At 47.5% G+C, this 24584-nt stretch overlaps 1 protein-coding gene across 6 annotated transcripts in view; it reads right to left on the bottom strand.

The window, feature by feature from the left end:
- PTP4A3 (protein tyrosine phosphatase 4A3) overlaps nt 1–24584 on the bottom strand; it is a 100341-nt gene that overhangs the window by 23228 nt on the left and 52529 nt on the right. For 3 of the 6 annotated variants that reach the window (XM_081874848.1, XM_081874849.1, XM_081874852.1), the window contains one exon: nt 5492–6343. In XM_081874848.1, coding sequence (XP_081730974.1) covers nt 5492–5596 — 105 coding nt within the window. In that variant the 5' untranslated portion in view covers nt 5597–6343. Of the gene's footprint in view, nt 1–5491; nt 6344–7520; nt 7626–14585; nt 14942–17120; nt 17272–24584 lie in introns of those variants that run through there. The other 3 variants (XM_081874851.1, XM_081874850.1, XM_081874853.1) reach the window with 3 other exon arrangements.

Genomic DNA, 24584 nt, shown 5'->3' with positions numbered 1-24584 from the left:
CTGACCATTTGGTCCAGTCGCCGCTGACTGTGGGGTTGCAGTGCTCATCTCGCTTTACTGGCCAAGGGAGCCAGCGTACAGCTTCCGGGTCATGTGGCCAGCAGGACTAAGCCGCTTCTGGCAAACCAGAGCAGCGAATGGAAACGCCGTTTACCTTCCCACCGGAGTGGTACCTATTTATCTACTTGCACTGACGTGCTTTCGAACTCACGGGAGCTCACCCTGTTGCGGGGATTCGAACCGCTGACCTTCTGATCGGCAAGTCCTAGGCTCTGTGGTTTAACCCACAGCACCACCCGGGTCCCAAGCGAAGTAATAGTACCACTCTATTCTGTCTTGGTCAGACCACACCTCGGTGTACTGTGTCCAGTTTTAGGTGCCACAATTTAAGAAGGCTGTTGGCAAGCCGGAGAGTAGGACTCGAACCCACGGCATCAAGTTACAAGAAAGGAGATTTCAGTTTAACATCAGGGAAAGCTTTCTGAGAGTAAGAGGGTGATTGACTCTCCTTCCTTGGAGGTTTTTCAACAGAGGTTGGACGTTCGCCTGTCATGGATGCCTTAGTTGAGATTGACAACGCTACAAATCTAGGCTTCTATGCTCCCGATGCAGCTACAGTCATACCTCGTGTTGCGTTTGCTTCAGGTTGAACGTTTTCAGGTTGCGTCCCATGGCGACCCGGAAATACCGGAAAGGGTTACTTCTGGGTTTCGCCACTTGCGCATGCGCAGACGGTCAAAATGACGGCATGCGCAAAAGCGGCGAATCGCGACATGCGCAGACGCGGGTTGCGTTCTTTTCAGGTTGCGAACGGGGCTCCGGAACGGATCCTGTTCGCAACCAGAGCTACCACTGTACTACCCAAAGTGGAGCAATCGACGACTGTCTTAAAATCCCCAAAGGGCTGCTACAAAGAGGAAGGCAAAGACTTGCTCTCAGCAGATCTCGTGGGTTTTAAATACAGGATGAAGTTACTAGATCTCATGGGCCAGAGAGGGAGGTCTGGAAGGCTACACTTCGCTGAGGTCCGGCATCTTTGGCCTAGTCGCTCCTCCTCCCAAGTCCTACTTTAGAGAAAGCAGACTCCAGCCAGGGAAGGCAGCGATATTCCTTGCTACTCCCTCAAAGGTTAAACGAGGGCATTTATTTTTAATCCCGGTAGGTATGCTGCAAGTTCTCCGAGTTGCCCACGTAACCAGATCAACATCTGCGGACAACAGAGCTGTTTTGGGGGCCTATGGGGCGGGGGGGAGAGAGAGAAGAGACGAACAGCTAAAAACAGCATCCTGGCCGTAAGCCCAGGTATAAAGGGAAGGGCAAAAGCTGCCCAGCAAATGTTAAGCAGATCTGGGTGGGCTTTAAAAACAAAAACAAAAGGCAATAGGGATGCAGGAAGGGACTTGTGGCAAAGCAGAGTGACGGAAGTACATTCATTCAAAGTAAAAGCAAGGGGTGCTTTGGGGAAGAACAAGCAGCCAGGCGCCTGGTTTGGTTACCAGGTGACCTAATTCAGCATTCCCAAGGATCCGCCTGCCTGGGCAAGCTCAACCGCCAAAGCGGTCAGAACCTCCTGCCAAATGTAGTCTGAATACTTGCATCTCAACCACCCCTATAAAAATAAATAAATGGGGGGGGGAGGGGGGAACTATGGCTAGGTTTACATGATACAGTGGTACCTCGCAAGACGAATGGCTCGCTAGACGAAAAACGCGCAAGACGAAGGGGTTTTTCGTTTCTTGAGTTGCTTCGCAAGACGATTTTCCCTATGGGCTTGCTTCGCAAGACGAAAACGTCTTGCGGGTTTGCTTCCTTTTTCTTAAAGCCGTTAATACCCAGGGAATCCGTGCTCCGCAAGACGAAAAAATCGCAAGATGAAGCAACTCGCGTTACGAATTAATTTCGTCTTGCGAGGCACTACTGTACCTTTTAAAGCAGAATCAGATCACTCCCCCCCCCACCAGCAAAGAATTCTGGGCAGTGTAGTTTACCCCTGGCAGAGGCACAATCCCAAACAACCCTTGACAAACTACATTGCCCAGAATCATTGGGGGCAGGCAAAAGTTCACGGAATGGGCTTTAAAGGTAAAATATGCACACAGCCTAAGAGAACAGAGTTGTGGCTGGTGGCTTCATAGAATCAGAGTTGGAAGGGATCCAGGGGTCATCTAGTCCAACCCGCTGCAATGCAAGAATCTCAACAAAAGCATCCATGACAGGTGGCCATTCTACCTCTGCTTAAAAACCTCCAAGGAAAGAGTGTTCACAACCTCTTGTGGGCATCTGTTCCACTGTCAAACAGCTCTTGCTCTCAAAAGGTTCTTCCGGGTGTTGAGTCGGAATCTCCTTTCTTGTAACTTGAAGCCATGGGTTCGAGTCCTACCATCCAGAACAGGAGAAAACAAGCTTGCTCCCTCTTCCATGCGACAGCCCTTGCGATATTTGAAGATGGCTATCATATCTCCTCTCAGTCTCTGCCTTTCCAGGCTAAACATACCCAGCTCCTTCAACCATTCCTCATCTGGCTTGGTTTCCAGACCCCTAATCATCTTGGTCTCCCTCCTCTGCACACCTTCCAGCTTGTCAACATCCTTCTTAGATTGTGGTGCCCAGAACTGGACACAGTATTCCAGGTGTGGTCTGACCAAGGCAGAATAGAGCAGGACTATTCCTTCCCTTGACCTGGACACTATACTTCTGTTGATGTAGCCTAGAATAGCATTAGATTTTTTTGCTGCTGCATCACACTGTTGACTCATGTTCAGCTTGTGATCCACCAAGATCCCTACATGTACTTCTAGTAAGCCAGGTGTTCCCCGTCTTTTTGCATCCATTTCCCCATTTTTGCATCCAATTCTCCCTGCCCAAGAGCAAAACCTGCCATTTGTCCCTACTGAAATTCACTGGGTTAGTTTGGGCCCAGTTCTCCAGCCTGTTAAGGTCACCCTGAATCCCGATTCTGTCTTCTGCGGTATTAGCTACCCCTCCCAGTTTGCTCTTCCAGGTGCACTAGCAACTCCCATGACTGAAAGACCTACACTGGCTCCCAGTATGTTTCCGAGCACAATTCAAACTCTTGGTGCTGACCTTGAAAGCCCTAAACAGCCTCGGTCCTGTATACCTGAAGGAGCGTCTCCACCCCCATCGTTCTACCTGGACACTGAGGTCCAGCGCCAAGGGCCTTTGGGCGGTTCCCTCGCTGCGAGAAACTAAGTTACAGGGAACCAGGCAGAGGGCCTTCTCGGTAGTGGCGCCCGCCCTGTGGAACGCCCTCTCACCAGATGTCAAAGAGAAGAACAACTACCAGACTTTTAGAAGACATCTGAAGGCAGCCCTGCCTAGGGAAGCTTTTAATGTTTAACATACTGCATTTTAATACTTTGTTGGAAGCCAGATGGGTGGGATATAAATAATAAATTATTATTAATTATTATTATTATTATTATTATTATTATTATTATTATTATTATTATTATTAATTATTATCATCATCGTCCCTGGCCAGCAGGGCCAAGGATGATGGGATTTGTAGTTGAGTGCCCTTTCAAGAGGCTAAAAGGGTGACCACCCCTGTTTCATGTGGGCAACTTGCTGTTCTGGGGGGCTGAATGGAAACTCCCAGGGGTGAAGAATGATGACACTTTGAGCTCTTCCGCTGGCTCCATGCAGACAGCTTTGACCTTGCTGGTCTAAATATTACCTTACTTTCAAAGGTAAACTCCTTCTGTTTGTTGACTCTCCAGGCCCAGCCAATTACAATTCAGCCAAAACAATCTTTCTGCGAACCAGATCCCTTGCCGAGCAAGTAAAAATCACCTCCAGGAAAACAGGGAGAAAAGGAACCACCCGCTGGGGGCACTGGGATAACTTGGGGGTCAGTGCTAAGGGGCAAGCGGGGTGCGGAATGAATTTCACGCTTTGGAAAGCTGGTCTTAATCCAACTAAACAGTTTTACTTGCATTCAGAATGAAAGCGCAATTGTTACTGTTTTGAATTTTATTGTGTTATTATCTTCCTTAGTGGGCTGTGCAAACCGATATTCTGATTGATGCTTTTTTCATAGGGCAGGGCAAGGGGAATTTGGGGGTGAGTTTCTGGAACTGAGGAGGCAGAACCTCAAAGTGTCTGGGAACCACAGATCTATCCAAAATGGTTTTATTTTGCAGCCTACAAATGTGACGGCTGATACAGACACTGAGCAGGCCGAAAGTTCAGCAAGTGAGTAACCTTTAAGTAGGCTAAACAAACGGTCCCTCCATCTAGGAGTTGGATGTGAAGACAGCACAACCAATTTTCTGCAGGAGCGGCGGTGCCAAAAGTTTGTGGCTTATCTGAACCGCTGGCAGCCGAGGTCCTTGAGAATTTTCCATGTACGTCAGAACTTCAGGTAATCTTCACATACTCTGGAGCTGTCAGGAGCTCCTATGGTGACTAAGGAGGCTTTCTGAACAAGGCACCTAACATTCAGACTGAATCCCTTTCCAGTTAACAGTGAGAGAATGTCGGGGGGAAATACACCCTTCTTTGTTTGACATGTAAGAATGTGCAACTTCAGGCTTAAGACTCTCACTCGCTGTCTTTAACCGAGATGGGAGACTCCCCAAATTCTACTCTACAGCTGCTCCAACTTCCTGAAATCCCTGGGAGCGCTTTTGGGGTGGGAGAAGAGTCTTTCTCTCCAGCTCTTAACTCGATGTGTCCTTGACCTGGGATTGGACAGGGACCAGGAATCCCCCTCTTTCCTTGCAACATTCCTGGAACAGACTCCTGGAAAAGTGATGTAGTCTTAACTTTTTTGGGTTGTACTCAAAGCAGTGACTATGGGATTCTCCCTCCCTGGTTATCCCCTAAATTGGTTCTGCGGTTTCCCAGAACCAAATAAAGCAGATTTGGGGGTGGCAGGAGTGTCCCTCGTGCATGTTCCTCGTTCCCCTCGCACAACTGTTTCGTTGGCCGCTGCCCTTTGCATCTGTTCCCGCTCAAAAGAATTTGTTAAGAGTGGAACCCCAACATATATGGCTTCGGCTCAGGATACCTGAAGGAGCGTCTCCACCCCCATCGTTCTGCCCAGACACTGAGGTCCAGCGTCGAGGGCCTTTGGGCAGTTCCCTCACTGCGAGAAGCAAAGCTACAGGCAACCAGACAGAGGGCCTTCTCGGTAGTGGCACCTGCCCTGTGGAACGTCCTCCCATCAGATGTCAAAGAGATAAACAACTACCTGACATTTAGAAGACATCTGAAGAAATCTGAAGGCAGCCCTGTTCAGGGAAGTTTTTAATGTGTGGCATTTTAATGTATTTTTAATCTTTGTTGGAAGCTGCCCAGAGTGGCTGGGGAAACCTAGCCAGATGGGCGGGGTACAAATATTATATTATTATTATTATTATTATTTATTATTATTCTGGGTGGAACCTGCAAGAGGGCCTTTAAACCAATGGGCAAACGGAGAATCCGATTCAACCCCAACCTTTCCAATTTGCTCAGGTGGACTTACCTCAATAAAGGTGTTCAGAGTGGCGTTGGTTGGGTTGTGAGTTATCAGGAATCTCATGTTCTTGTAGCAAACCTCCACAGGCGCCGGGCGGTTCATGCGGGCCATGGCGGAGGAAGGAGTGGGGGTCTCAAGATTAGTTGGAGGGGGGGGGGGAACAAAACAAATGCACACACACCAAAATCCAACACGCCCGCAAAGGAGGTGGGAAAAAAAAAGAGATTTGCAGGGCGAAAAAGGAAATGGAAGAGTTTGGCAAAAGGCTATCTTTTCTCCCCCCTGACCAACACAAATGTTGTGCAAAATATTCCCAGCTTTGGGGAGAGCGCAGGCTGGATTCTCTAAACCATACAGTTAAAGGGGGGGGGGGAGGAACCCTGTGCTTGCTTGCTGCTGAGCAAAAAAAATCAAAACAAAACCAAAACCTGCTGTAGTGTCAATTTCCTTTGTGTGTGCAATTTTAGACGTCCTTCGCTGCTGCTTCACTTCCCTGCCTGGGCTCTCTCTCTCTCTCTCTCTCTTCCCCCTCTTTAGAAAGGCCTCTGCATTCGGTTAACCCCACCGGCGTCCGTCCTGCGCCATCACGTTACCCCATCTGGATATGTAGAATATTTGGGGGCAGCGATGGGGACCCGGGGCGGCTCAGGCTGGGGCAGCGGGCGGCAAAAGTCCTCCTCGGGCTGCAAGAGCCATGCACAGGAGACCTGAATGGTGAAGCCCAACGACTCAGGGCGCCCGGTTTTGGGCGGGGCGGCGGCGTCCTTCCTTCAGCGGGCAGGATGTTGCGCGGGGCAGTGCTCAAAGCTGCACCCGGGACCCTCCATAAATCGACAGCCTTTCAGCATACGAGACAATCTGGAAGAAGGGGAAATGGGGGAGAGAGAAAGAAAGAAAGAGTCTCTGGTCAGTGGAAAAGTCTCCATCGATAAGGACATAATGACGATAATAATGATGATGATGATGATGATGATGATGATGATGATAATGATAATGATAATAATAATAATAATAATAATAATAATAATAATAATAATAATAATATTTATACCCCACCCATCTGGCTAGGATTCCCCAGCCACTCTGGGCGGCTTCCAACAGAACACTAAAATACAATAACCTATAACAATATAGGCAACCAGATGTTCCAATTTGGCGACTTCAACCTTGGTTTAAGGAGCCATTTGGCACCCAACTTATATACAGTCATGTTCTTTCAGGTTACGTCCCGCAGTGTCCCGGAAGTACCAGAAAGGGTTACTTCCTGGTTTCGCCGCTCACGCATGCGCAGAAGCACAAAATGATGTCGTTTGTGCGCAGAAGTGGCGAGTTGCAACCTGTGCATGCGCAGATGCGCTGCTGCAGGTTGTGTTCTTTTCATGTTGAGAACGGGTCTCCAGAACGGATCCCATTTGCAACCAGAGGTACCACTGTATATGAGTTTCTGACACCGGCTCTTATATACAGATATATAGTACAGTGGTACCTTGATTCGCAAACTTAATCCATTCTAGAAGTCTATTCCAAAACCCAAGCATTCCAAAACCAAGGTACGCTTTCCCATAGAAAGCAATACAAAATGGATTAATCCATTCCAGACTTTTCAAAACAACCGCTAAAACAGCAATTCAACATGATTTTTACTATCTAACGAGACCACTGATCCATAAAATGAAAGCAATAAGCAATGTACAATCAATCAATCAGTAACTGAACTGGGTTCCACACAGTCACACAAACCAAAAAGCAAAATAAACAGCAAAAACAGACAGACCTTGGCGTAACACTCAAAACGGAAGTGTGGCACTCAAATCGGAAGCGTAAAACTCAAAACGGAGCACGTTCGGCTTCCGATAAAAGTTTGCAAACTGGAACACTTATTTCCGGGTTTGCAGTGTTTGGGTTCCAAGTTGTTTGAGAACAAAGGTACCAATGTACGCTGGTAAGAAGCACTGTCTAAACACTTCATTTAGAAAATAATAATAATAATAATAATAATAATAATAATAATAATAATGATGATGGTGGCACCCACTTTACTATCCAGTATGGAGGAGCTTTGCACAGCAGATAATCCCTCCTTCTTTCTCTCTTTTTGCTAGGAAGTGGTACCCAAAAGGTTGACATCACTAGTCTGAACTTGCCCAGCCTATTCTGCTGTCACAGTATGCAACATGTGAGGTCACAATATGGACCAGGGAAGCCATCCTCTAGCCAAGGGGGAGCAAGGTCTTTTTTTCTCTTTTGCAAACCCACTTTGAGACGTTTTGCAACCAAGAGGTGTACAGTGGTGCCTCGCAAGACGAAATTAATCCGTTCCGTGAGTCTCTTCGTATAGCGGTTTTTTCGTCTTGCGAAGCAAGCCCACTGACAGCTTAGCGGATTAGTGCTATTAGCGGTTTAGCGGCTTATCAGCTTAGCGGATCAGCTGATAAGCGGCTTAGCTGCTTAGAAAAAGGGGGGGAAAGGGGGAAAAAACCCGCAGGAACTTGCAAGACATTTTCGTCTTGCGAAGCAAGCCCATAGGAAATTCGTTTTGCGAAGCGCCTCCAAAACGGAAAACCCTTTTGTCTAGCGGGTTTTCTGTCTTGCGAGGCGTTCGTCTTGCGGGGCACCACTGTACAAAGTTTACGAAATAAATAGGACTAAAATGACGGAAGAAGGGGATGGGGAGAGAATAAGTGCCTTCCTAAATCTGCCCCTGTTCTTCATCCTCCGTTAATCCTGGACTGGGAAGCAGCTGGACTAGACCAGTGTTAGAAACTCAAGATATATAAAGATAGGAACAGCTCCTTAAACCAGGGTTACGGTGACCAAAATGGAATGTCTAGCTGCCATTTTGGGGCCAGTCGGCTCAAAGGTCGTATTTTTCAATATGACTCTTTGGTTCCTCAAATTCATTCTTTTTTATATTTAAATTCTTATTGGTTTTATAAACTTTACACAAAGTGCAACTCATACACTTTTCTTAGCGATTTGACTTCCAAGCCTTACATTCATGTGGTTTTTCCCTACGGACAAATTACCTGCTGCCTCATTAGAGATGGCAAGGCCTGGAAATAACCCTGGAAAATTTTGGGGGGGAAACCCAGCCCCCCCCCCCGAAAAAATTAAAAAACAATCAGTTTGATATAGTTGGAATATTCCACAGTGTGTTTTTTTTTCCTGGAAAAAAAAAAGCGCTTTGGGGAAAAAAACCTGTTTTTTCCCATTCCGCCTCCCAAGGTCTTTCCATCTCTATGCCTTATACACAATTCTTATTCTACTATAAATTTCTTTATTCCCTTCATTCTTACAATCCTTCCCTTGCTTAAACTTCCAAGACCTGCTTGCAATTTCAATTATTTAATTTCATTCGAATTTTATTTACAACGTAACACAACCCCCCCACCCCCAATACACATTAAACATGAATGGAACATACAGTGAACATAACATACAACAATACAAACAACCAAATAAATGACTTCCTTTATCCTGTATGTGGCCTCCTTATTTACTTCTTACAAACTGTTTCCTTTACGAATAATTATTAAGATTTTCCTAATTATAACTTAAATATCCGCAAAGTCTCCTGCAGACATTAATCGAAACAAGTCCAGGTATGTATTTCAGGGCACTGTTTTGTGAAGTATTCTCTGCATTTTCCCCATGCTTTTTGAAACTCTTGTCTGGTCTGATCTCTAATTGCCTCTGTTAATCCAACCCAGCCTTTCTCAACCTCTGGGTCCCCAGATGTTGTTGGACTACAACTCCCATCATGCCTAGCTAGCAAGGTCAGAGCTCAGGGATGATGGGAGTTGTAGTCCAACAACATCTGGGGACCCGCAGGTTGAGAACCACTGATAGCCAGTTCAATATACTCTAACAGTTTGTCTTACCATTCCTTTTTTGTTGGCACGGTTTCCTTTTTCCAGTTTTTAGCAATTAGGATCCTTGCTGCTCAACTTAGTCCATTAACTTCAAAATCCTTTCCTCTTTTGTTGGGGGTTCCTGACATTTGTTCTGTCTGTGCAGATAAAATGTCACGGATAGAATTCTATAGGATGTGTTGTGTATCTGTGAAAGTAGCCAATATCCAGGGATCCCCAGGCATTTACCTCCAGATAGTGGAGGCATCAGGTGCCATCTTAGCACCCGGGCATCTTCATAATAATAATAAAAAATACAAATTCTATTATTTATACTTCACTTATCTGGCTGGGTTTCCCCAGCCACTCTGGGCAGCTTACAGCATATATATAAAAATAGCAAAACACAAAGCATTAAAAACTTCCTGATACACGGCTGCCTTCAGATGTCTTCTAAAAGTTGTGGGGTTCTTTATCTCCTTGACATCTGAAGGGAGGGTGTTCCACAGGGGCCACTACCAAGAAGGCCCTCTTCACTTGGTGACAACTGGCCCGCAGCCAGGTGCAAAATCTACCTGGCAAATTTCAACTGCTGGGTTAGATGCGTTGGAAATTTCCACCTTTAGTTGCAGATGTGTGAGATTGTTACATGTCACATGTCTGTTTACATTCCAGCACAGTTTGCTGGGAACTTCCATTGTGTATAGCTTTTGCCTCTCTCTCTGAGGAGACAGCAAGGAGAGATGACATGTTTTCTTTGTCCTGGTTTATGATTAATAAATCCGTAGCTTATTAGTATGTTTCCACAAGCCTCACGCCTGTTCCAAAGTTTGCTCTGCTGATAAAGTGTGCTCAGGCTTTGAAGCCTGAGTCGCTGATTTACGTCGAGCCAGAGGTTGTCACGGCTGGAAGGGCACGATCCAGCTGAGGGCTAGCCAGCTGGCTTCTCGACCCCCAAAGGATGCTGAAAAGACAACCGTTGGGGTCCTTTCTAACTCTACAATTCTGTAATGAAGGGGATCAGCAAATGATCCGAGACCTCAGAGAAAGCAGGGAATGGAGACGGCACCATGTTTTAATGAGTCTGTGTGTCGAAGCAAGAGGATTTTGAGAGTGAGTGCAACTTCTCCCACGAAGCTATTTTATACCAGATCAGATTATCTGACCATCTAGTGCTGTCATAGTCAGACTGGACGGCTAGCAGCTCAATAATAATAATAATAATAATAATAATAATAATAATAATAATAATAAATTTTATTTATACCCCACCCTCCCCAGCCTAGATTGGGCTCAGGGTGGCTAACACTCAATATAAAACAAATTGATTGAAATACAACTTAAAAACAAGATTAAATTACAACATGAAAACATGAAAATAAAGCCTCATTTCAATGGAAACTCAAATCAATTTTTTGGGGGGGGATGAAAACGTCAAGTCTTCACCAAGGCTAACTATCCAGACTGGTCCTACATGGGCCAGAAAAAAACCAGGGAAGTCCCCAAATAGGAGTTCTCTAGCCAAGGAAGGTTTTTCTCAACACCTTTTACGTGGTCCTTAGACGCCTCAACCAGTGTGATGTGACCCTTCGCCAGGAAGAAAAGCACCTGGACCAAGCATCTTGAGATGGCTGCCTTTGGATATCGCCCCCTCCCCTTCTTGCCCCTGCCTGCTGCTGAGCCTTATGGCATGGACTTCCCAACTGCACCCGGAACCTGAAACCTGCAACGCTAGCAGTTTGGAGCTAACTCCTACATATGCAAGCATTGGTTGCAAACAGCCGTTACTGAACAACTTGCAGCTGAATATTGTAAACTGCTGACTCAGAACAGCAGGATGGTTCAGTGACCTCGGGTGATTTTCCCGTGGTTTATCAACATGCATGAACTCGCCCTTGTCAGGGATTGAAAAGATGAGGAAATAAATATGTCGCCGGATGTGGGGCAGAGACACTACACTCGCTTCCTGGCAGGTGAGCTGCAGCTGTTTGCAGGGGGAAAGAGGAGGAAGGAAGAAGACGAGGAAGAGGAAGAAGAGTTTGGATTTGATATCCCGCTTTATCGCTACCGTAAGGAGTATCAAAGGGATGTGGATTAAACCACAGAGCCTAGGACTTGCTGATCAGAAGGTTGGTGGTTCGAATCCCCACGGCGGGGTGAGCTCCCGTTCCTCAGTCCCAGCTCCTGCCCACCTAGCAGTTCGAAAGCACATCAAAGTGCAAGTAGATAAATAGGTACCATTCTGGCAGGAAGGTAAACGGCGTTTCTGTGCGCTGCTCTGGTTTGCCAGAAGCGGCTTAGTCATGCTGGCCACATGACCCGGAAGCTGTGCGCCGGCTCCCTCGGCCAATAAAGCGAGATGAGAGCCATACCTCTAGAGTCGTCTGCGGTTCCCTCGCTGCGAGAAGCCAAGTTACAGGGAACCAGGCAGAGGGCCTTCTCGGTAGTGGCACCCGCCCTGTGGAACGCCCTCCCATCACATGTCAAGGAAATAAACAACTATCCGACTTTTAGAAGACATCTGAAGGCAGCCCTGTTTAGGGAAGCTTTTCATCTTTAATAGGTTATTGTATTTTAATACTCTATTGGAAGCCACCCAGAGTGGCTGGAGAAAGCCAGCCAGATGGGTGGGGTATAATTAATAAATTATTATTATTATTATTATTATTATTATTATTATTATTATTATTATTACAATTTCCAATCTTCCCAATGACCTTATATCTTGTTCTGTCCCACTTTAACCGCAACGGCTTGCAGCACGGAGATGAGTTTGCCTACAGCCTTATTAAGTTCTGATTAGCCCTCCCCTGCTGGGGAAATCCCAGGCCAGCAAAGTCGTGGCAATGACGGTATCAGACCACGTCGACGGCACCTGCAAGAGGGAACGTCCAAGAGCTTGTCAACGCCGCTTTGAACTTTTATCTCACTCTCTCTCGAGAGCCCTGCCAACAAAGCAAGATCTAGCCGTGGCCAAATTTCTTCCTTTGAAAAGATCTCGGCCCTGGCTACATGGCAAGAGATTTGCATCTCTCCACCGGGCCAAGAGACGAGGTGATAATGCAAAGCAGACCGAACAGCTTCTTGGACCGTCTACAACACTGCTTGCTCTTTTGGGAGAGATGCAAGCACTGAGAAACATATGCTCTACTCGGCAGATCCCAAATATTCTCTCTCTCTCTCTCTCTCTCTCACACACACACACACAAACACCATAGCTGTCAACTTACAGATTTGAAAATAAGGGATCAGCAGCCTCGAAAATAAGGGATCAGCAGCCAAAATAAGGGATTTTGCTTAACTTATACATAAATCCGGCACTGATTGAGCCATGCTGCTTTTGCTGCGACTGTGTTTTGCGGGGGTTGGACTAGATGATCCTAAGGGTCTACAACTCCCACCAAAGAAGAGGGGCAGACAAAACTGATGAACGACGTCGAGACGGCAAAGCTTACAGGCAGAAATAGAAACCAGGAAGAGGACCTCTTTCATAAAGGGGAAAGTTTGTAATTTATTTGAAAAGCTATTGTAAAGAGTTACATACATTGGTAGGATTGACAGAAAGCTTGTAGTAAAAATTGAAACTATGGATGGACAAATGATTTATAAAAATAGAGTTATGAAAGGGATGCAGAGGGGGAAATCACTACATTAAGGTGCTGCACTGGTTGGAGGGGATGCTAAGCAACACGTCAGGGCTGCCGTCGTCCTGGCGCGAGGAGTTCCATCGGCCCTTCCCCGCCCGAGAAAGAGAGAGAGAGGGAGGGAGACTCTTGCCCACGCTGCCCGCGAGCCCGGCATGAGGCGGTTGGGGCGCCGCCGCAGCTGATTAAGTGCCACCCTTCTGCGTCCCTCCCCATCCCTATTCCCTCCTCTTCCTCCCCCCTCAGGTCGCCTCCTCAGCCGCCGCCTCCAGCTTCCCCTGGCAGCGCAGTGGAAGTCTCGCAAGAGAGGGGTTGCCCGCCCGCCGCCACCCGTCTCCTCACGACGCGCCCGAGGGGGAAAAGGGAGAGACGGAGACGCGGCAGCTCGTGCGCGCGCTCTCTCTTGCGGCGGAGGACCCCGAGTTGCTGCTTCCCTCCCAAACCGGGCGAGCATGAAAACTGGGAAATTTACGGGACATCATCAATAAGGGACAGCAGCGGGACATGGCGCTGGGATAAGGGAGTTTCCCACCAAATAAGGGACGGTTGACAGCTATGACACACACCCCGAGAATTGCTTTTACTGAGGCTCAAAGAGAGAAGCGTGGAAAAGCGGTCACAGGACATGCCCAGAATACAAAACAAAACAACACAACAGGTTGCCTGATAGCGGAGGCTCCCAGCTGTGGCGAACGGGTGTGTCCTAAAGAATTTCCTGTCCTTTCCCTATTGTTCCCAAAATCAATCCTGGGCGAGGCTTTCCTACCACCCCATTAACAGCAGCCATGCCCTTCCTCTAGAAGATGCCAGATTACAGACTGCAAACCCTCCAGAACAGGGGAAGTCAGAGCATGGGTATGTAAAGTAAAAATGTATAGGGTTTTTTCTTTAATTAAACAAAAAAACCCCCCAAATTTACTTATGACGAAGGATTTGGCACAATATGCCCCGCGGTGCTGCGCTAAGACAGGCCAGCTGACTTAGAAGCCAACAATTTTTGTGTCCCATTAACACAAGAGAAGGTGTGAGAGACACCAAAAAAACCTTGTTTCCTATGCGCAGTGTCGATAACCACCAGCGGGTGAGATGGGGCTAGGTACATTTTGAGAAATCTCCAGCCTCATCTCCTCGAGAAGCTGAGGAGATGGGACCGGGTTGAATAGAATTCAGTTTATTCTGTTGCAATGAAATGCGTGTAGCCTAGGTTTTCTCTTCTGTGGGCTCAGACATGTTTAGAACAGCTTTAAACAAAAGACCCTACAAACTGAAATCCAGTATACATAATATTGGTAGGTCTCTGACCCATCTGATGTGAAACCTTTGCAATCGTATCCAAATCAGAGAGCACTGGATTGAGACCAATATTAATACAGTAATTTTATTGGTGCTTAATGACTACCCAAGCCTCGCTTTGCTTCTCAAACAATGGCAGCCTTATTCCTTCCTTTGATGCTAATCTACACACACACACACACGCACAGCTGGCTTCCCACCGCTGAGGAAGTCTTCCTTTTTTAAAAAAAGAAACAGGAGCTGAACTATTTTAGGTTCAATGTGAGCACCAAAAACGCGTGTGGGGGAAACGACAGCCGACAGATGCCTTACCTTCCCCTGTTCAGAGTTTCCCAACACAACGCACACCGAGCGCAGGTGCGGCAAGTTGAGGCACGCACTGCAATCCTCACACGGCTCCAAAAGCACTGGGCGAGCCCTGGGACGTGGTTCTGCGAGTAGGTTCCGGGTCCATCGAGGGCAAAAGGCTCCTAAACCTTCCCAACGTTACCTTCGCTTTGCGCGAAGGTGTTTCTCCCACCTCCTCAAAGGCATTTTGCTTCCCCGTCGCTGCCTCTTCTCTCTGAAGTAGGAGAGGCACTCCTGCGAGCAGCCAGAAAGCCTGTTCGTGCGTGGCGGAAGGAGCACCGGCAAAGCGTGCGCCTCCGGTGCGCCGGGGCTGGCTCTGGCAGCGACTCAAGAGCTCTGAAGCTTGCAACGTGCTAAGAATAAGCCGGAGGCAAGCATCAGCCTTGTGCGCCCCTCCTACGGAAGCCTTGGGTGTGCCAGGCCTTCGTCACACCGGCAGTTTCCTCTTATTTCCAACCCAGAAACTGCTGTGTCGAGAGAGAGAGAGAGAGAGACGAGCGCACAAACATCCGCAGACCAGAGACACGCTGAATCGGAAACGGACTGGGATCGCTGCCAGCGATGCCTGCTCGCTTGGGTAGCCAAGGCCAGGAATTGGGTGTGTGTGTGTGAGAGAGAGAGAGTGAGTGGGCTGGTGTCGCTCTAAGCATCCCAGGGCTTTTGGGGAGGAGAACCCCACGCCTCGCAGATTCTAAGTCTTTGCAACAAGTGGGGATTGTGAGAAAAGACAGTCTTGAGATATGAAGCCAAACTTTGAGGAATCTTGGGTTTAGACCAAGTCAGATCACTGGTCCATATAGATCAGTGTCCTGGCTGCTAAGGGGCCTCCAGGGTTTCCGAGGCAGGGGTCTCTGGACTGAACCCAAGACTTCTTGTACACCATGCATAGGATCATAAAATTGTACAGTCGCAAGGGACCTCTGAAGGTCCTCTAGTCCAACCCGCTGCAATGCAGGAATCTCAACTACCGCTGTTCATTATCATTGCTGTCAAACTCATTTCAGGTAGGAAAGGAGGAAAGGATCCTGTTTTTACAGTTGTATTTTTTTTTGGGGGGGGGCGTGTATGCATGAGATCAGAGAATCCTAGACTTGGAAGGGACCCTAAGAGTAATCTTTTTTTCTCCCCTTATAATTATTTTATTAAATCATAAATGTACAACAGCTTCTTAACTCTACACACGCACTTAAATTTTTAAAAGGAAAACGTTATGTCTTATTACACCATGATCCTGGCTAATAGCTTTTCAAAACTTTGAGAAAACTCTTTAAAAAAAGGTTTCGCAGAGGTAAAAGAACAGCTTCAGGTTTTTGAATAACATCATTAAGGAAACTTATCTCAGTCATGCATAAATATGCAGTGATATGGGAGGAGACACCAGAGCAGATGCAGAGAGCCGTTTTGTGAATAGATTGGATTATTTAATACCTTACTGTGGAGGAAGGATTGTAAAAATGCCTTTGAGGCAGTTTCTTAGCTTTTAAATTTTTGTTTCTTTCTAATGGTCTTTGTAAGAGTGCAGAAGCATTCCTTTGATAATGTTAAATTTGAAAGTTTCAGGGACCCTAAGAGTCATCTAGTCCAGTGTTTCCCAACCTTGTGCCTCCAGCTGTTTTTGAACTACAACTCCCATCATCACTGACTAGCAAGACCAGTGGCAAGGGATGATGGGAATTGTAGTCCAAAAACAGCTGGAGGCACAAGGTTGGGAAACACTGAATGCAGGAATCACAACAAAAGCATCCATGACAGACGGACACCCAACATCTGCTTATAAACCTCCAAGGAAGGAGATTCCACAACCTCCCGAGGGAGACAGCTCCACTGTCCAACAGTCTTACTCTCAGAAAGCTCTGACTGATGTTCAGCCGGAATCTCCTTGTAATCTGAATCCATCCGTTCAGATCCTACCCTTCAAGCCAGCAGGCAACAAGCATGCTCCATCTTCCATGTGACAGTCTTGAGATATTTGAAGATGGCTATCGTATCACCTCTCAGTTTCCTCTTCTCCAAGCTAAACATGCCCGGCTCCATTCCTCTTACGGGGCTCTCCTACAATGCAAATTGTCCCCTGCTAAGCAATGGACCTTCCCAAACAGAAGACCGGGGACTTTGAACCCCCCCCCAAACTTGGAAACTTTCCCCCCACAACATATTTATTCCTGCTTTCCTTTTTCCGAACTCCTACCAGCTTGCCCACAATGTGCTGCTTTGACGAGCTGGCGAATTATAAATTTGGAAATCTGCAAACCCGTAGCTTAGGAAGAGCTGCGTGCTGAGATACCTGGGCTTGGTTAAAGGAAGGAAGAAGCAATTTTGAAAGCAGCTTTAAGAAGGCATCGCCTGTCCATGCATGAACCTCCTGTTGCAGGAAGTACAAAGCGTTTGTCCCAGGGTGGGGGAAAGAGGCTCGGGAAAATCGCTGGCTAAAAGTTCTGAAAGAGGAGGAGGTGATCAAAACCAGTCCCTGGAGTTTGATTTCTGATACCCGAGGCTTACCTTTCCGAAGAGGAGAACCTCCAGGTTGCCCAAACGCCTCTTGCAGCCAGATTTTCGCCCTGCTGAGGACTGCTCAGTCCCCCTTCGAAGAGGCTGCCGGCTTGGCTAAGCCCGTGGCATGATCTGCCTGACAGCTCTTGTTTTGCAACGCTTACCTTCGGCAGGGTCATCGGCTGCTTAGCACCGGGTGCACAGAGCCTCAAAATAGAACACAAGGGCTAAGCACATAAGTAAACGGGAACAGGGAAGCTGGATGATGCAAGGGACACGGCGGCCGGGGGGGGGGGGGATGGACGGACGGACAGACAAGAGAGTGAATCTTTGTCAATCGCTCCCCCTCCCTTTGCACAAAACAGCAGCAGCAACGAAAAAGGAGAAGGCAACTTTTTTTCTTATAAAGAGAGTTCCATGTTGTTGTTGCTGCTGCTAAAGGCTACTTCCTTCTCCTGGCAACTTTGCATTTTGGTGGGTGCCTGTGAGAGGTGGCCGATAAAGGCTTCAGAACGTGGCAGGCAGGCGAATGCCCAAGGAGACTCCCTTTCCACTTTTGCAGCCCTTGGGAAATATTATTGTTGATATGTGTTTCTAAATCCCATTAGCTCTTAAGGGCAAGCCCTGTTTATCTGCTTCACCCTTGCTACCAGTGTAGGTCATGTTAAATCAACACAAACACACACACCACCAGCAACTGACACAAGCCAAGGCTCTAAGCTTGAAGCCCCTGTCTGCACACTGTTCCAACTTGGATAGCGTTAACGCAGCGATGCTGCTTAGCTTTGGAAATCGAGGCGCGCAATTCAGCATCCTGGGAGCTAGACTGGTGACTGGGAGTGGCTGCCGGGACCACATAACACTGGTCCTGAGAGATCTGCATTGCCTCCCAGTACATTTCCGAGCACAATTCAAAGTGCTGGTGCTGACCTTTAAATCCCCAAACAGCCTCGGTCCAGTATACCTGAAGGAGCGTCTCCACCCTCATCGTTCTGCCCGGACACTGAGATCCAGCGCTGAGGGCCTTCTGGCGGTTCCCTCATTGCGAGAAGTGAGGTTACAGGGAACCAGACAGAGGGCCTTCTCGGTAGTGGCGCCCGCCCTGTGAAATGCCCTCCTTTCAGATGTGAAGAAAATAACCAGCTATCCTATCTTTAAAAGACATCTGAAGGCAGCCCTGTTCAGGGAAGTTTTTAATATTTAATGCTGTACTGTTTTTAACATTTGATTGGGAGCCGCCCAGAGTGGCTGGGGAAACTCAGCCAGATGGGCGGGGTATAAATAATATATTATTATTATTATTATTATTATTATTATTATTATTATTATTATTTACTATCCACCTCTTTTTTTAGCATTGGAAAAATGGCTTTGAAAACCTGCAGACAACGCTTAGTAGGATCTCAGAAGCCAGGTCCGGGGTGTGTGTGTGTGTGTGTGTGTGTGTGTGTGTGTACATTTGCATCAGCATTTGTTTGCGGGGAGAGGGAGTGTTTCAGCGCTGCACAAATCTAACTGCCCTCTTCTGTGACTAAAAAGAGAATCTTACAAATGAAGCTTACTCGCGCAGATATGCTTATTTTAGGTAACGCGTACGGGTCACGAGCAAATTCAGTGCTTCCCGGTGCAAAGATGAGCTCTGTGTTTGTGCGTGTAAAATGTGAGAAGGCATGAGCATGCCTGAGCGCGCATGCGCACACACAACCTGTTCCACCAGCGGTCTCTAGAGTTATCCGTTCCCAGCAAGGCTGCATCCATATCCCATTTTACAGTAATTATGAGAGGTGCTTATAACAACTACGGTGCCTTGGAGAGTTTTACAGCAGCGATAGTAATGGAAAACCACTATTAAAAAATTCAAGCAGTCACTCCCAGCGGTGCTATACCATCACCTCTGGCAACTTAGGAATAATGTTGATAACCGGCAAGCCCCAGAGGCATAAACGGCTTATAATGCTAAGGAAGAAATTGTCCCTTGACCCATAGCTCTTGATGATGTGATCAAACAGTTCTAAAGTGCAGGGGGGAGCAAGCCGGGCGAGAAATTCTGGTATCCCCCTTGGGAGAGAGGGGAGCAAAGCGAAGCTGCTTGGCCCGGGGTCTATTTATAACCCTAAATCACATTACGCAGAACCGCCAGAGCCAGGATGCTGGGCTTTGAAGGACATACCCTCATATCCTGCTCAAACTTCTCAGGGCTGTTTGATAAACATCGGCGGGCTCCTCTCTCGCGACGGACACCTGCCCCACATCTGCTTGGCGCAAACATCTGGCTTTTGTTTTCAAGATGGCAAGGGCAAAAAAAACCGTTGGGAGGAAGATTGCTTCGACTTTACGAAAACACTTAAAAGAAGCTAAGAGCAGCCCTGTTAGCTTAGACTGAATAAAATCCACTTGGTTCAGCATCCTGTCTCCCCCCCCCCCCAAAAGCGGGCAAGCCTATCTGGAAGCCAAGAAGGAAAGCACAAAGGGGACGCTGTTCCCTCTTTGCTGTGCCCAGAGTTGGGGAGCTGGAAGGGACCTCCAAAGGTCATGTAGATCAACCCCCTACTGCCTTTAATCTAACTGTGTCTGGGTTCTCCCACGAAAGCAGCCTTCTGAAAACCCAAATGCACTTGCACAGACCAGTGGAAAAGCATGTTCTGAAAACTTCATCAGGTTGATAAAAACAGGAAACAGAGTGCTAGTTAGAATCATAGAGTTGGAAGAGACCACAAGGGCCATCGAGTCCAACCCCCTGCCAAGCAGGAAACACCATCAGAGCACTCCTGACATATGGTTGCCAAGCCTCTGCTTAAAGACCTCCAAAGAAGGAGACTCCACCACACTCCTTGGCAGCAAATTCCACTGTCAAACAGCTCTTACTGTCAGGAAGTTCTTCCTAATGTTTAGGTGGAATCTTCTTTCTTGTAGTTTGGAACCATTGCTCCCTGTCCGCTTCTCTGGAGCAGCAGAAAACGGCTCAGCCGCCAGCCTCTCCAGATTTGGAAAGGGTTAATTTGCTCCTTCACCAACCTAATTTCATCTGGGTCAGGCTCTGTTCTTTTCAGTCTTTTCAGTCTTCCCAGCCAGCCTGCCCCCCATTCAGATGTATGGGGTTTCGTAATCCCAGCCAAACCAACAAGCGTCCCTTTCCCCACAGGGCTAAGCCTGCAAACATTCTGCTGACAGTTCTATCGGTCACGGAATGCCCACAAACATTTCAACATCACTTGCGGTGCAACAAACCAGCGTCCGAACGCTTCAACGCCGGCAATATGAACACTGCGCAGGCGGGCACAAAACACACACACACACAAATACAGGCAGGCCAACAATGACGCCAGCTCACCACCTGCCAAGCTATTATTCATCTGGCAGCTCTCTGCGCGCATAACAGAGGGAGTAAGCGCTCAGGAGGATTTAGGGAGGGATCACAGGGAGATCAAACTCTTAACCAACTTGATCCAGATTTCAAACACATCGAAAGCTACTGGAGTGGAAAAGGCTACGGAGACACCTTCTCTCCACCGTTCTCTGGGGAGAATTTCACCCTGAAACGTGGACTGGGGAATGCACGGCACATGTGTTTCTTTGCACCGCGTACATTGCGCCGTGACTCAGGGCCTTTCAGAACAATATACTCTGAAATGGAGCAAACTGCATGACTGGTCCCTTCTCCAGGTCACAGAACAAATCTCCTCCTGTTAGCCGTCACATTTCCTGTGGAAAACCAGGAAGCTGTCTGATAATGGGAAGCAGGGTTCGAAACTCCCATTGTTCCAGGCGCATTTTGCAGCAGGGAATTTCATTAGCGCGAGCCGTTTCTGAGCTCTGGGCTCAGTGATTTCAGATTAAAACTGCAGAGTGGAAGGAAAGGAGGACCTTTTTCTGCCTCCCCACTTCCAGCTGCTCTCTGAAGACTGGAGAAGAGACCCTCTTAAGAATATTAGGGTGTGGACAGGGGAAGGACTAGACCATGTGAAAAAGGAACATAATATTTTAGCTGCATTTCATTCATTTTCAGCTTTGTACAGTGGTACCATACATACTTAATTTGTTCCGGAGGTCTGTTCTTAACCTGAAGCACCACTTTAGCTAATGGGGCCTCCTGCTGCTGCCACGCTGCCGGAGCATGATTTCTGTTCTCATCCTGAAGCAAAGTTCTTAACCCGAGGTAATATTTCTGGGTTAGTAGAGTCTGTAACCTGAATCTTTGAAGCCTGGAGAGGAGAGGGGTCGGTGCGCACCGAACCCTCTCACTCTCCAGGCTTCAGCAGAAGGCACCCCGAAGCCTCCCGAAGCTTGTGGGGCTGGCGGTGGGGAAAGCCGGGCTTCCCTCACTGCCAGCCCCAGGGATCACATATTCGCTCCATATGACGCACAGACATTTCCCCTTAGGTTTTAAGAGGAAAAGTGTGTCTTATAGAGCGAAAAATACGGTAAATATGGGGAAGGCCAAATGTCTCCAAGGTCCTAATCCAGCACTCTAACCATCACACCACAAACACCATTGCCGGGGAAAGAAGTTGCAAAAGACTGTATTTCAAGTTTCACACAGTGGAGTCTGGGACATATTCTAGGATTCACGAGCAGCTTACACAAAGGCTTATGGCCTAGCCTTTCATGTCTCCACACTACTGTCTCCTCACTCCACACATGTCTCCCCATGTGAACTCTGCATGAATCCTGCAATATGCACAAAAAATGCAAGCGTTCACTAGCGGGGGAAAGCTTGCAGTGGCACGGAAGATGTCGATTTCTCGTTTCTCTCCGGACATGTGGCCATCAAGATCAATACCTTTTAAACATTTGCAGAAATTACGGTGCTCATCATCAGCACCAAAGCCTTCCCTGCTGAGCCCCATTCCCACAAACCAGTTCCGAAGTTCGGAGACAGAAATCTGGAGGAACAGAAAGGAAACATATGAAGGTACTGGAATATTTTAGCCCTGGAGGCCTGGACCAGTTTGAACATGGCTGAGAGGAACCCATGCTGCCTGCCTGCAGAAAAAGCTTTTCATCAAAGGCTGGAAAGGGGAAAACTCACCACCTGGAAGACAGGTAGGGACTGCCCCTGTTTTGCATGCAGAAGAACAAGTTTCTGGCAGAGGAAAAGGCACAGCTGCGAGCCCTGTGCTTTGTCGCGAAGGGCGTTGGGGGAACTCAACACAAAGGGATGTGTGTGTTACTTCACACAACGCATTAGGATTAAGAAATCCAAAAGCATCTAAGAATCTTAGAGGACTGGAATAAATACATGAACTATTTGAAAAGTAATTGTGATGAACAGATTACGCTAGTAGGACTGCAATAAGTTTTGTAAGGTGGATTATCTGAAATATTACAAGAAAGACTATGAAAAGAATTATTAGTTAAGGGCAACTGAAGGCAATATAGAAACTCAGAAATGTAAAGTAAGTGATAAAAATGGGAAATCATCAGAGGCGTTGACGGAAGTCTAAAACATTGTATAAGACGAGAAGTTATGCTGTAGGAGTGCTTGAACTAGTATGCTAAAAAATTAATAAAAATGTATTTTAAAAGAAAGAAAGAAAAGAAATCCAAAATACGTTTCGGGATGGATCAAGGAAGAGTCCTTCTTCACGCAGCTCTTAGTTCAACTATGGAACTCGCTTCTGCAGGAGGCAGTGGTGGTTTTAAAAGATGAGACAAATTCTCTATTTGCAATGGCAGCTATGCTCTTGTCTCCACAGCTGGAGACAGCGATGCTTCTGTTGGGAACTACAGGTGCGGAGAATGCTCTTGCGCTAGGATCCTGCATATGGGTTTCTCACAAGGCATCTGGTTGGACACTGTGAGAACAGGATGGCCAATGCTCTTACTCAGTAAGAGGCAGAATCCTATGTTTCTTCCTATGCACGGCAGTGATGCTGCAACATACAGTTCACTGGACAACACTGCCTGGGACAGCCATAGGCATTGTTGTTGTTGTTTAGTCGTTTAGTCGTGTCCGACTCTTCATGACCCCATGGACCAGAGCACGCCAGGCACTCCTGTCTTCCACTGCCTCCCGCAGTTTAGTCAAAGTCATGCTGGTAGCTTCAAGAATAGTGTCCAACCATCTCGTCCTCTGTCGTCCCCTTCTCCTTGTGCCCTCCATCTTTCCCAACACCAGGGTCTTTTCCAGGGAGTCTTCTCTTCTCATGAGGTGGCCAAAGTCTTGGAGCCTCAGCTTCAGGATCTGTCCTTCCAGTGAGCACTCAGGGCTGATTTCCTTCAGAATGGATGCGTTTGATCTTCTTGCAGTCCATGGGACTCTCAAGAGTCTCCTCCGGCACCAGAATTCAAAAGCATCCATTCTTCGGCGATCAGCCTTCTTTAGGGTCCGGCTCTCACTTCCATACATCACTACTGGGAAAACCATAGCTTTAACTATACGGACTTTTGTTGGCAAGGTGATGTCTCTGCTTTTTATGCCATAGGCATAGATCCCTGCAACTCTCCCAAAATAATAATAAAAAAATTCCTTCCAGTAGCACCTTAGAGACCAACTACGTTTGTTATTGGTATGAGCTTTCGTGTGCATGCACACTTCCTCAGATACCAACTCTCCCAGTTTGAGCTCCAGCAGCTCCTGCTTGGGAAACTGGATGCCAGCGTTAAATCCTGAACAGTAAACAATGCTCAGCTTGACAGGTGAGGCGTGGGAAAGCCAGCGGCCCCAGAGAGCATGACGCCACCTTGCACCTTGGCGGTGGATGACTGTAACCTCAAAGGCCACCCTGGAAACTAATCGTCAGCCTGACAGCTGCCGCAGATGTCTGCATGTCCCTGTAAACAGCGGCAGCGTCACTAAGATAATTGCAAGGTGATGGCTGTCTAGGCTTTGCACCAAGGATACAGAGGGTATCAGTGACGCTCGGCAGTTTGCAGAAGGAGCTATGAAGCTGTTGCCTCCTAACGTACAAACATTGGTGATGACTTTTGCTGGGTGAATCCAAGGTTCATGCGGGTACCCCTGAACAAGGTGGAAGAAGGAACTTAAACCACATCAGATTGCAATTAGGGGAGATATATAATAATAATGGGACGCTGGTGGTGCTGTGGGTTAAACCACAGAGCCTAGGGCTTGCCGATCAGAAGGTTGGCGGTTCGAATCCCCGCAATGGGGTGAGCTCCCTTTGCTTGGTCCCTGCTCCCACCAACCTAGCAGTTTGAAAGCACAAAGTGCAAGGAGATAAATAGGTACCGCTCCGGTAAACGGCGTTTCCATGCACTGCTCTGGTTTTTTTTTGGGGGGGGTATCTTTGTCCTATTTGCTGTTGTGTTGTTCTACAGAACAACAAACCCCTGTGTTGCAAATATATTCTCTAATATATTTGAGTCCCATGGACTGCAAGAAGAACCAACCTCTCCATTCTGCGGGAGGCAGTGGAAGACAGGAGTGCCTGGCGTGCTCTGGTCCAGGGGGTCCCGAAGAGCCAGACACGACTAAACGACTAAACAACAACAACAACATATTTGAAATCA

The sequence above is a fragment of the Podarcis erhardii genome (assembly GCF_964252035.2).
Source record: "Podarcis erhardii genome assembly, chromosome: 8".
Classification (NCBI taxonomy): Eukaryota; Metazoa; Chordata; class Lepidosauria; order Squamata; family Lacertidae; genus Podarcis; species Podarcis erhardii.
The sequence above is the reverse complement of the archived record's forward strand: the minus strand, read 5'-3'. Positions and strand labels throughout refer to the sequence as shown.